At 50.3% G+C, this 12,777-nt stretch overlaps 1 protein-coding gene across 4 annotated transcripts in view; it reads left to right on the top strand.

Annotated features, from left to right (window-relative positions):
- The window catches only part of B3GNTL1 (UDP-GlcNAc:betaGal beta-1,3-N-acetylglucosaminyltransferase like 1), a 70,201-nt gene that overhangs the window by 38,771 nt on the left and 18,653 nt on the right, over positions 1-12,777 (top strand). For all 4 annotated transcript variants that reach the window (XM_056115267.1, XM_056115269.1, XM_056115266.1 and 1 more), the window contains exon 6: positions 1,425-1,520. In XM_056115267.1, the coding sequence (XP_055971242.1) occupies positions 1,425-1,520 (96 nt within the window). The remainder of the gene's footprint in view (positions 1-1,424; positions 1,521-12,777) is intronic.

Here is a 12,777-nt window from a genome sequence, read left to right as displayed (position 1 = left end):
TTCAGTTCATACCTTACACCAACTGCTTCTCCTAGGTCCGAAGAAAGCTTCTGTCTATAGGCCAGCACACACCCTTTGGTCCGAGAAAACTGTAATTAATGAGCTCCAGAAGCAGGGCACTGTGTGAGGCCCATGCACATAGCATCTGTACTTAGTGCCCAAAGCCTCTGTTGCTTGTAACCTGTGTCATTTAGGAGATTTGCAATGAGCCTTCCAGTGAGAGGAAGCAAAAGCCACCACTTCGAAAAAGCTTGGTGAGGATCTGCTGGTCCTCATACCAATTCTGTTGCTTCCCAATGGACTCACTGAGGTCCACATGGGGCCTCCTGTGGACTCCCTCTGAACTCCCTGTGGCCCCCTGTGGACTCCCTCTGAACTTCTTGTGAGCCCCCTGTGGACTCTCTGAACTCCCTATGAGCAACCTAGGGGTCCCCTGTGAGCTCCCTTGGTGCTTCCTCTGAACTCCCTGTGGGCTCCTTGGGGGTTTCCTCTGCATTCCTTGTAGGCTCCCTGGGGGCTCCCGCTGAACTCCCTGTGGGCCCCCTCTGAACTCCCGGGGTCTCCCTGTGGGCTTCCCGTGGACTCCCTATGGACTCCCTATGGGAGCCCTCTGTTACTCAGTGAGCTGGAGAAAGTGCCCTAAGGGATCAGAGGGAGTCTGACCCCCGAACCCTCCCTCCCAGCATCCCTTGTGCTGTGAGGGACTACATAGTTGGTCAGCAGCCCTGTTCTCTGCTCGGAGCTCAGGACAGCCAGCATGCAGGGCAGGATCAGAGGCTGCCTCAAGCCTGATTTGCCATGCCCTGCCTCCCCACCAGCCTCAGCAGCAGGCGGGCTGCTGGCTGCTCTGGCGATCAGCTGCTGCTGGGACAGGGCCAGATCACAGGGCTGGAGGTGTAGATGTTCCGGTACTAAGGGAATCCTGTTGGTAGGCAGGAGGCCCAGGCCTGCAGGCAGAGATGGTGGGGATTTCACACGCAGGAATGAACACTTTCTCTCGGGGCTTCCTGCCCAGTGGCACTGTGCAGGCCTGTGTAGTGGGGTGGGGGAGGCAGCCAGCCAGGGGTCCGCAGCTCTCACTTGCTTAGAGACTGACTTGAGAGCCTTGCTGAGAAGCGGGACTGTTCTTATGTGCTGCATAAATGTGGGTCCCTAGAGTTCACATTCACAAAGAAAGTTATGGAAGCACAGAAATTTGGTCAGTTTGAATGCAGCATGGGAGAGTATTTTATTCCAGAGGAGTATTTGCTGCGAGACAGACCCTACCTGTCCCTTCTTGAGCACCCCTCATTCTTGCCGCTTTATCCAGAAAGTTCTCCCAAAACTGACCCAGACACAGTGGGGTTTGGGATTGTCCCCTATTGTCCCGACCAGCTGTCCTTGCCCTGTGAGTTTCCTCAGTGCATTTCTGTTTGTTGTTTTAGATTATCGGTTGCCAAGTGAGGAGAGACCCCCCTAACTCCACTGAGCGGTACACACGCTGGATCAATGAGCTCACCCCACACCAGCTTCTCACCCAGGTACTTGTGCAGCATGCAGAGGGACTGTGTTGGGGCTCTCTTGTATCATGACAGCCATGATAGAGCTGGCCTAGGAAATCCCCCCAGGGAGGAGGGGGCACCCTTGTACCCACCAGGATGTGCCATGGAGGCCCGGCACTGGTTCTGGTACCAAAGTCCACACTGGCTCCTATGACCTGCCGACAGAATCAAACTTTTTCTAAACTTGGAATTTTGATAACTGAAATCTTGATGTCATGGGATGCCTCATAGTGCTGATCAGTTTCTGAAATCTATATCTAAGTTTCACAAGCCCTGAGAGCTTCAGTTTCTGGCCTTGACTTAGCAAGCACACACCGTGCCCTTCCCCATCCACCCAGTGTTGTGCTTGTTGAGCCACTGCTGCATTTTGCTTGTGACCCAGTCTCCTCCACGGTACTGCTTCTGCACATACATGCGCGTGCAGTTGGACTCACTCTTCACACTTGGAGAAGCTTAAAAGTGTGTGTGTGACTGTCCATGGTCAGTGGTCAAGGGCACCGGGAACTTACTTGTTCCCCAGCCACTCCCACAGCGTTACTTCCTGTGGGGAAGTTGCACATGGCATTTCTGTGGTCTCCTTGTGCCACCTGGAGAGCCCAGAGACAGCAGGTAAAAGAACTCAAGAAATGTGCATGACCGGGCTGCAGGGTCCATGTACCTGCAAAGTGGGCAACTCTGGCTCTGCTTTGGGCTTTAGATGATACTGCAGGCACAGTGGACACAGCCCACTCCTATAGGTGCACAGTGGACAGAACCCTTCCCATTGCAGGAAGCATGGTATACTCAGCTCCCACATGGTGACCTCTAGCCTCACCTGCCCAGTTCCCCATGACCCTCACCTGCTTCTCCACTCGAAGGCCACAGGCTTTCCCACACTGACCCCCGTGCACCTGTAGCCTGTGATGGCCCCAGGTCTTGGACAGCCAGCTTGTCACTCTCCTCCAGGCTGTGAAGCTGACCTCAGGATGGTGGGATCAGAGAAAGGTGGTCATGGGTAGTGACGCAAGCTTGTATGCTGCCATCCTCTTCCTGAGACGTTTGAGTATGAACTGAGGGTTCACGACCCACCCTTACACATGAAGAATAGGGGCAGTCCCTCGACTTCTCCTGGTACCCACATCCTGGGTTCCATAGTTCTGTGGTTCTGGTTGGGCCGTATTTTGACAGGCTCTTTCTTGAGAAATGCAGTGAGACTTGGTGTGTTTTTCTCTTCGCACCCAAGATGTATCAGAAAGCGTTGGTGCCAGCGAGAGGAGCTTCTGAGTCAGTACTGCAGTGAGTCACAGACAGACATTGCCCCTTGACAGGAAGTGTGTGATTTAAGGTTAGTAGCTCATTTTAGCCAGAATAAGGGCTTTGGGAAGAGGCTAACAAAATGGTGCAGCCATCCAAAAAGTGCTTTTCTTTAGCAAGGATGTAGACAGTAGTCTCCTTGTCTCAAGGCGACTCAAAAGAGCGTGTTTTGTGTTTCTCCGTGGAGTGGTCGCAGAAACCACCCCTCTGTTGATGAGGTCTGTGAGCAAGTGGGGACAGTGATTGTGTCTGCAGTAAGTTGCAGGGAGGTTTCCTGCTAGAGCCCACAGCTTGTTTGCCTTGCCCAGGTCTCAGGAGAGTCCTTTACTAGGATATTCTGCTGCAACCACACCAAGAGCAGCCTGACACCCTCCAAGTTCACCACAGCATATTCTTCTCTTTAAAAAAAAAAGTTTTACTCCACAAGAAGAAATCACCCAACCCCATCAAAAAATGGGGCGAGGAAATGAACAGAAACTTTCGCAAAGAAGAAATCCGAATGGCAAAAAGACACATGAGAAAATGCTCTACATCACTAATCATCAGAGAGATGCAGATCAAAACCACAATGAGATATCATTTCACACCACAGAGACTGGCCCACATCCACAAGAACAAAAGCAACCGGTGCTGGCGCGGATGTGGCGAGAAAGGGACCCTCCTTCACTGCTGGTGGGAATGCCAGCTGGTCCAACCCTTTTGGAAAACAGTATGAACGATTCTCAAAAAATTAGAATTTGATCTGCCATTTGACCCAGCTATAGCACTCCTGGGAATATATCCCAGAGAGGCAAAAAGGTATAGTCGAAGTGACATCTGCAATTGTTTGTTCATTGCAGCACTCTTTACAATAGCCAGAATCTGGAAAAAACCTGAGTGCCCAAGAGCAGATGACTGGTTAAAGAAACTTTGGTACATTTACACAATGGAGTACTATGTAGCAGTTAGAAAAGATGAAGTTATGAAATTTACATACAAGTGGTACTACATGGAAAGTATCATGTTAAGCGAAATGAGTCAGAAAGAGCGGGATAGACACAGAAAGATTGCATTCATCTGGGGAACATAAAGCAACATAAAGGGAGACTAACACCCAGGAATGGCTGAGGTTAGTACCAGGAATTTTGCTCCATGACTTGAAGGCCAGCCACACGTGCTAGGTGAAAAGGAAGCTCAGAGAGAGAAGAGAGCACCAAGTAAAGGGTGTTGTGAGGACCCTCCCAGGGTGGGAAAAGCATGCTAAAAGTAGTCTATAGACCAAACATGATTGCCACTCAATGCCTCTCTTTCAAAACACAGTACCCAAAATAAGAGAGAGAGAACAAGGGGGAATACCCTGCCACAGAGGCAGGGTGGGATGGGGTAGATGGGGGGTGGGGGGGATGCTGGGACCCGCGGTGGTGGATGATGGGCACTGGTGGAGGGATGGGTACTTGATCATTGTATAACTGAAACCCAAGCACAAAATTTGTAAGTCTATAACTGTACTTCATGGTGTTTCACTAATAAAAAAAGAAAAAGAAAGAAAAAAAGAAAAAAAAAGTTTTAAACAGTAGATGACGGTTCAGAGGCTGGAGTGCCTGACTGCCTACAAGTATCCTTGGCCGACACTCCAGCACAGCACTACTTGGTACTCCTTGGTTCTGGGGGTGACACACCACACATGCCCTTTAGTACATAGATGAGCAAAGGAGCTTGTAGAATCGTGTTCCCTTGCAGCTGGTTAACAGAAGGGGGTGGAAAGATAGTATAGCAGGTAGGGCACTTGGCTTGCACATGACCCCCCCCACACACACACTGGATGCAATCCCCAGCATCCCATATGATCCCCCAAGCACTGCCAAGACTAACTCCTGAGCATCACTGAGTATCACAACAAGAAAAAATAGAAGACACAAATAATGGAAAGATATTCTCTGCTTCTGGAAGAATTTATGTTATTAAGATAATCAGCTACCCTATGGGATGCCATGAATCGAACCAGGGTTGGCTGTATGCAAGACAGGCACCCTCCCTGCTATACTATCACTCTGGCCCCATGAATCTTTTTGCTTGTTTGCTTCATTTTGGGGCCACACCCAGAAGTGCTCAGGGTTTACTCCTGGTTCTGCATTCAGGGATCACCCTGGCAGGCTCAGTGAACTATATGGATGCTGGGGATCAAACCCAGGTCAGTTGCATGCAAGACAAATGCCCAACCCTCTGTACTATCGTTCTGGCTCCAAAACTAGAAAATTTCTGCTCTGCAGTATGCACCTGCATTGGAATAAGAAGACGCTGGATTGGGGGTGGGGAGGGGTGGGTGTAATATCCACTACCACGCACAGACACAGGGCAGATTTCTAGAACATAGAAGAGCTCATGAAGAGAAATCACTATGCTGTACGGGGAGGGATTGAACAAGGCTAGGGAAAAGGGGCGGGGGAGGGGGGAGAAGAAGAGCTTGTGAAATTTCACAGCGGGGAAACAGTGTTAGTGTCATCTAGAAGCGGAAAGAGAAGCTGAGCATTGTGCTCACCTGTGTTCACAATATCCAGGGTCTGGAAACACCCAAGGGTCCTTTGACAGATGAGTGGATAAAGAAATGTGGTCTGTATACAGTGTCTGAAATACCCCCTAGACAGTAGGAAATGAAATCTTGTCTTTGGTGACATCATGGATGGATCTGTAAGGGTCACGCTAATGGAAACAAATCAGCAGGAGAAAGACAATGCAGGATGACCTCCCTCATGTGTGGAAAATAAAGGAGCATACAGAGCTGAGGCGACACAGAAAGTGGAGGGGTTCCATAGACCAAGGTGGAGGCGTTTCAGCACATGGTGGTGGGGTGAGATGACAGCTTTTCAGTGGATTGTGGAAAAATCACTTCTGAAATGTATAACGACGTAGACCAGTGTTACCTTAAAAGTAAATACATAGTCCAGGGGGTAGGGCATATGCCTTGCATGTGGCTAATCCCATTCAATCCCTGATACCACATATGGTCCCCTGAACACCCAGAGTGATCCCTGAGCATAGAACCAGGAGTAGCACCTGATCACTGCTGGTGTGGTCCCTGCACTGCACTGTCCTCTCGTTGTTCATCGATTTGCTCAAGCAGGCCCAGTAACGTCTCCATTGTGAGACTTCTTGTTACTGTGTTTGTCATATTGAATACATCATGGGTAGCTTGCCAGGCTTTGCCATGCGGGCAAGATACTCTCGGTAGCTTGCCGGGCTCTCCGAGAGGGACAGAGGAATCGAACCTGGCTCGGCCAGGCCGGCTCTGTGCAAGGCAAACACCCTACCGCTGTGCTATCGCTCCAGCCCATGGTCCCTGAAAACCTAAAACAAATTTTAAATATATTTCCAATTATTCTTCACAGCTTAAATGTTTTTAGTTTATTCTAGTTTAATTCATATTCATGAGAGTTAAATATAACCTCTGAAATGGGCTAACATGAACTGTTCCCTCATGTTTTAACTTAAAGTAACTATCACAAAGCAGTCTATGCTACAGACCTACCACAGCTAGCACCCTTTAGTTTGTTCGAAAGTGGTTTCTTCCCCACTTTGTCTAACACACACTGTTGGTAAAGGAAACTTGTTATGAAAGACTGTGCCTTTATTAAATCCAGAAGCCATAGGTTTTGAATGTCCTATCAGAGTTTATTCTTGTTGCTATGTGGGTGTTAAAATGTCTGAATACTGAAAAAATGTGCTATCTGTCTAAAGATAGTCTGCCACAAATTAGAATTTAGAAATGAGGATAACAACCCACAGGAATCTGGAAATGAGTCATATGAACTTGATTTCTCTACCAGAATTCCTATCACTTCCTGGTGAGATACAGCTAATGAGGGCCACAAATTTCATTAAACTTTTCCATCACTTTCACTATCTCATGTATGGCTCCTTTCGGAATAAAAGCTAAGTGCATCTGTAGCCTGCCACCCTTACCTTGTCTTTATCACAAGTCATTGAGGGCCTTTGCTGGTGGCTGTCCCTGGTGGGGAAGCTGCAGGTGCTCCAACATGCTGTTTGCAGGGAGGTTGCTGGGGCAGAGCAGGACTGGTGGCTCCTGAAACCCAACTTCATTCCCACACTCCCCAGGGCAGTAGCAGAGGGATTTAACCTTTGGAGCCACATAAAGTTTGTTTTGAAAGCATGCTTTCTGCTGGTGGCCAAAATCAGGGGCAGACCCAGGGGCAGCTCTGGTGCTCAGCAGCTAAAGCAAGTCTGGACCCCGCTTTTGGAGAAAGCTGCATAGAACTGGGTCTCAGAATTTCAACTTTTGACACACGAGGTCCAGGAAGGAGCTGCAAAGGAAACAGGAGAGAAGAAAACCCTGTGAAAGAAGCTGTTACAAGCATAAGCACAGGTGAAGGGGGCGACGGGTGCTCTGCCGTCCGTCCACCAACATGCTCACCTGTGCGCTCCTTCACCCATACACTTCCTCACCCGAGTGCTTCTTCAGTTGTGCTGGCTCACCTGCACACTCCCTCACTAGTTCCCTTTCCTGTGTGCTCGCTCACCTGCACGCTCCCTCCCTCACCGATGTGCTCCCTCAATTTGTACTCCTTAAACTGCATGCTCTCTGTGTGCTCCCTCGCCTTCATGCTCCCTCCCTCACCTGTGTGCTCCCTCACTTTGTGCTCCCTCCCCTGCACGCTCCCTCCCTCCCCTGCATGCTCCCTCTCTCCCTCATGAGTGTGCTCCCTCACCAGCATGCTCCCTCCCTTGCCTGTGCACTCCCTCACCTGTGTGCTCCCTTGCTGTGTGCTTCCTGTGTGCTCCTTTACTGCACACTCCCTCACCTAGGTGCTGGCTCACCTGTGTGTTCCGTCACCTGTGCACTCCCTCACCTGTGTGCTCCTTCACCTGCGTGCTGGTTCACCTCTGTTCTTGCTTATCTTCACACATGACTCCTCACCTGCCCCTTTGGGGATGCACATTTAGGATCTGAGTAATTTGGGCAGACAGGATATCACACTGCCCCCTAGTCACTGTCCCCTTGGTACCCCTGCAGTACCAAGAAGGACCTCAGGTGTGACACCATCTGTATTCCGTGTCCCATGACCATCTTGTGCATGTCATTGTGGAGGTCACATGAAACTCAGTGACCTCATGGACTGAGATGGATCTATTTTCCCAGGTGATACCTGGCCAGCAGAGGGAATCTTCCCTATCTAACTTTAGTTAGAAAAGTTCTTTTATCCACTGACCTGTTCACCAGCCTCTTCATGGTGCCAGGGCAGGGATGTGCCCGTGGAGTATGTGGCAGGGGGTATGGACTAGTGAAGCACCAGGAAACCCTGGAGGGAGACACCTGTGGCCTGGAAGGAGGCCCTGGGTGCTGGTGGGCTGGCAGGCAGGGGCCTTGTGTCCCCATTCCACAGTGGCCTAGCTCAGGCCCCTATGTTGCTTTCCCACATCTGCAGCCAGAGCGCCCTCTGCTGGGCCTGTGATATTCAGGGGTCCCTAATTCACCTCAGAAGACTGTAAAGATGGGGTGGAGCATTTGCGGCATCTAGATCTATTTCTTTTGGGTTTCACACAGTTCCGTATTTTAGGGGCCTGTCTCTGATTTTCTGCACCTCATTTAATCAACAGCACTACCAGTGCGGGAGAGACACAGAGAGATTTGAGCTAAGGCCAGACTTCATCATTTTTTTTATTTGGGGGCCCACCCACCAGTGCTTGGGCTTACTCTTGGCTATTCTCAGGGGTCATACCTGGTGGGATTCAAGTGACCCGATAGGGTGCTGGGAATGAAACCAGAGTCAGCTGCACACAAAGTAAGCACCTTATCTGCTATCCTACTGCAGCCCCTGAGGAAGAGATATTTATTATTTAAACTGAAGGTGAAACTCCAGTTAGACAGTCCAGGGAAACCCACTGGGGGGGTTAATCTCCTCACTGCCTGCAATGCTCCTGATTGGTTTGGCTGTGACAGCCTCCACCATTTTGTGAAGAGTTTTGATGCTGCACAGTTAGGATCCTTTGGGTATTTTGTCCAGAAATACAGACCTTGTCGCCCCAGAGCTTGAAGTACTAAAGCCTGGACGTGGAGAAGAGGCTGGCCCACCCAAGTCAGGAATAGCCACGCTTGCTTGGTCTGTTGGGCATTGGTACTAGAGTCATAGTGCCTCCTTCACATGTCTGTGATTTGCATGTGGACAGAAGTGAATGAAAAGAGATCCTGTGAAGTCTCTTTGGCTTGAGATTTTACACTTAAATGATCTCCCACCTCACTTCAAAGTAAGACAAGTTTACTCAGCAAACAAGTTGCCCGTGTTCATGTGACTCACCTGAGTGACGACAAAGAGTGAATCCTGGGACCAGTCAGAGGGTGGAGGCTGTCACAGCCTCATGGCCAGAGTCCAGAAGACAGTCCTAGGGACAAAGAAAGGCTGTGCACTTGGTTGAGATCGCTGAGGTGGCCCTGGGTGAGAAGCCAGCCCTGCACAGGAAGGCCATAGTGCTCAGGGGGTTGCCCGGCAGGAGGGAAGCTCATACCTCTGCAAGGGGCTGTTACAGGTGTACAAGCTGCCCCTTTGGGTGCCCTGGTGTGTTTCTCGTGTTGTCCTGGACATCCACGTGAACACAAGCTGCCATGTACCTCTGTAGTTGCTGGCTCTTTCTTGTCTGGTTTCTGAGTGGTGAAGCATGAATGCCTTCCATCCCATCAGGAGGCACAAGACCCAATCGGGAGTGTTGCAGGGATTCTCAGAACCAGTGGGAGTTGTGGCAGGCATTCAGAATTCTGGGATCTGTCTGAGTGTTGGGCCAAGGAACCCACCTCAGAGATAGGCCACAGGACAAACTGGTATGATGAACTCATGCATCTCTGGTGGCAGCAGCAGAAATACCTGCAGGAACTTGTTTTTTATTCTCCTTCAAATGATTTTTTGGGGGGAGGTGGGGCACATCTGGTGATGTTCAGGGTTTACTCCTGACTCTGGGCTCAGGAATTACTCCTGATGGTGCTCAGAGACCATATGGGATGCCAGGGATCGAACCCAGGTGAGCCACATGCAAGGCAAATGCCCTCCCCACTGAACTATCGTTCCGGCCCCTAATTGATAGTTTTTTAAGTGTCGTACCATCAAAAGTTCGTCATGAGAAGTGAACACTCAGGGTTACATTTCAGTCTCCTGGAGGAGGCAGAGAAGAAACCAGGAGCCAGAGGCAGTCTGCTCGGGCTAGCTACCCTGCTTGGTTTCTCTCCCTAGTGTTCTGAGGAACACCCCTCAGCAGGTGGCCCTCTCAGTGCAGCTGAGTCTGATTGTCGCCAAGAGGAAACCCAGAGGTGGCTGTGGGTTGGTGAAGCCACTAGTGAGAGCAAGGGTGAGCCCTGCCAGCCCCTTGGGGTTCACCTGCACCACAAAGCTTTGTAATGGCCTGAAAGTGGTGGGGATGGGGAGGGGGGCAGACACCTCTCTTTGTTCTTCCCAGAGTGAGAAAAACATTACGAAATGCTTTGGAAACTGTTCTGTCCTGTTCTAACAGGATGGGAGGGGGCAGGGTGGTCAATCAGGAGAAAAAGAATGACGCTTTGAGAGATGAATGCAGCCCTGAAAAAAATTATAGGTGTTGTGATCTCCATGATTATGTGTAATCTGAAGTGATTCCCTGTAAGTGAAGCGTTAAGGAAATCTCTCCATCACTCCAGGACTATAGACCGTGGGACTCAAGGAAGTTCACTTTGAACCAGGCTGTGTATGTTCAGGAAAATCTTTCCTTCTCTCCCCGAGCCCCCCTCCCACAAAGAGAAGTTTGAGTTGAAATTGAAGATTGAAAGCCTAAAAATCTCTGTGCATCAATTGGAGAGATGGCTTCCTGCCCATTGGGATGCAGAGGCCCACTGCCCTGGGGGTGGGGGGCGGGGAGAAGGGCATGAGGCTAGTTGGGGAAGGGGGTGTGGGGGGGTTTGGACCCCACTGCCCTGGTTTGGGGTCCAGTGTGGACGCTCTTGCTGAGAGTGGCAGAGTTCGGGTGTGGGTAGATGGGGGCAGAAGCTCCTCCTCTTCCTCCTCTCCACCAATCCCTGGCACCCCACAGTGGGACACGTACTATCCCTTCGTATGGGTGTTGGGTCACAGCTCCAAACCCCAGGGATGGGCAACCAGGGGCTGACCTGGGCTGGCTCCTTGACATTTTGGGGGCTCTGGGATAAGCAAGAAATTGTGGGCCATGCAGTCTGAGCACCAGGAGTGGCCCCTGGGATCCATGAACACTCCTTAGGGCCTAAGGGCCCCTAAGAACCAAAACCCAAACAAGCTCCCATGTGGAGTGGCTCCCTAGGAAGGAGGAGCTAGTACAGGTGTATGAATCAAGGGGAGACAAGCTCTCAGGTCCATGTGTAGCCCAGAAACAACAGGCCTGGCTCTCTGGAGGGAGAGGTGGCAGCTTCTGGGGCCTGCAGGGCACTGGCTTCCCGTAGGCAAGGCCTCTCTCCCTGCTCCTGCACCCCTGTTGGTGGCTTTGGGGACATGGATGGGGAAGGCACAGTGGCAGCTGCAGCGGAGCTGCTCTGGGCAGGTCCAAGGCAACACCTTACTTGCTGCGGTGGAGCCCAGCTCTGGTCAGGCACTGTTCCTCGCTGCCTACACAGCAATTTGCAGCAGCCACCTCTTCTCTGCTCAACGTTCTGAGGGCATCAGGACAGGTGAAGCCTTGGGCCCATTAGTATGCAGGCCCGGCAGGCTCTGGACTGATGCTGAGAACTCGCTTAACTGTGGGGCCAAGGCACCTGCAATCACATCCCCATCATGCAGGTTGCTGTAGTCTCTGCACCTCCGGCCAGGCAACCCGCCTGGGGCTGTGGTGTCTTGGGAGACAGCTGGTTGGTAGTGGCAGGAGAGCAGGAACTGAGTCGCCCCTGAAGAGGCCCTGGCTGGGGCCCCTAGCACCAGCAGGTAATGATGTCTGGCTGTTTCGGCACAAGTTTTGGGTCCTGGTGGAATAAGCAGCAAGAATCAGGTTGGATCCTGGAAATGAGACAATGAGACAGTTGTAGAAGACCAGAAACCCTCACCCAGTCATGCAGAAAAGCATTAAGACAGCCTTAACACTCTACAAGGCCCCAGCTCAGTCCAGGAGGTGGACACCTTACTTGCTGCAGTGGAGCCCAGCTCTGGTCAGGCACTGTTCACATGAGGGATGGCCCCTAGGAAGCAACTTCTGAAATAGAGTAAATAAAAAATAATTCAGGGACATCTCAGCCAAACAACTTAGAGGTTTTCAGTCTTTATTTTACAAAGGAATAAGTTACTTAGAAAAGTATCACTCTTACCAGGAGTGGGGAACAATCAGTAGAAGCCGAGTGAGTGAATATTATGTTGGAATCAAAAGACTCTAAAACTACTGTAAATGTTTCCAAGAATTAAAGGAAGTCATGTTTTTATTTTATTTATTTTTTTACCATCCTACTTCATCTTTACAAAACTTTATCTCTCCAGTCCTGATTCATAAAGTTTTGTAAAGATGAAGTAGGAAGGAAGTCATGATTTTAAAATGTTAATTTAAAGTAATAAAGTAGCACTATAGCACTGTCCTCCCTTTGTTCATGGATTTGCTTAGGTGGCCACCAGTAACTTCTCCATTGTGAGACTTGTTGTTACTGTTTTTGGTATATCAAATACTTATGCCAAGGGGAGCTTGCCAGCTCTGCCATGCAGAGAGTAATGAAGTAGCAAGTAGAATCTTAACAAAAATTAAAAACAGCAGAGAGTACCAGAGAAGACACAGAGAACGTGACTTTCATGAGGCTGCAGCCTGTGTGGGCGGGCCCCATGTCCACAGTTACATTCTGGACCAAGGAAAGGAATGGGCAAATGCCTGACCCCAGGGCTTGGCAGTGGTCCCGACAACAGCTTACTCTGAGTAGAGGCCACTACTCCCTTCTCCGAATATGGTCCTTGGACCTGGGTCTTTGGCGGGTAGAACTGTCTTTTTCGCA

Source organism: Sorex fumeus, unplaced genomic scaffold, assembly GCF_029834395.1.
Source record: "Sorex fumeus unplaced genomic scaffold, SorFum_2.1 ptg000029l, whole genome shotgun sequence".
Lineage (NCBI taxonomy): Eukaryota > Metazoa > Chordata > Mammalia > Eulipotyphla > Soricidae > Sorex > Sorex fumeus.
Note: the sequence above shows the minus strand (reverse complement) of the source record. Positions and strands in the feature narration are given on the sequence as shown.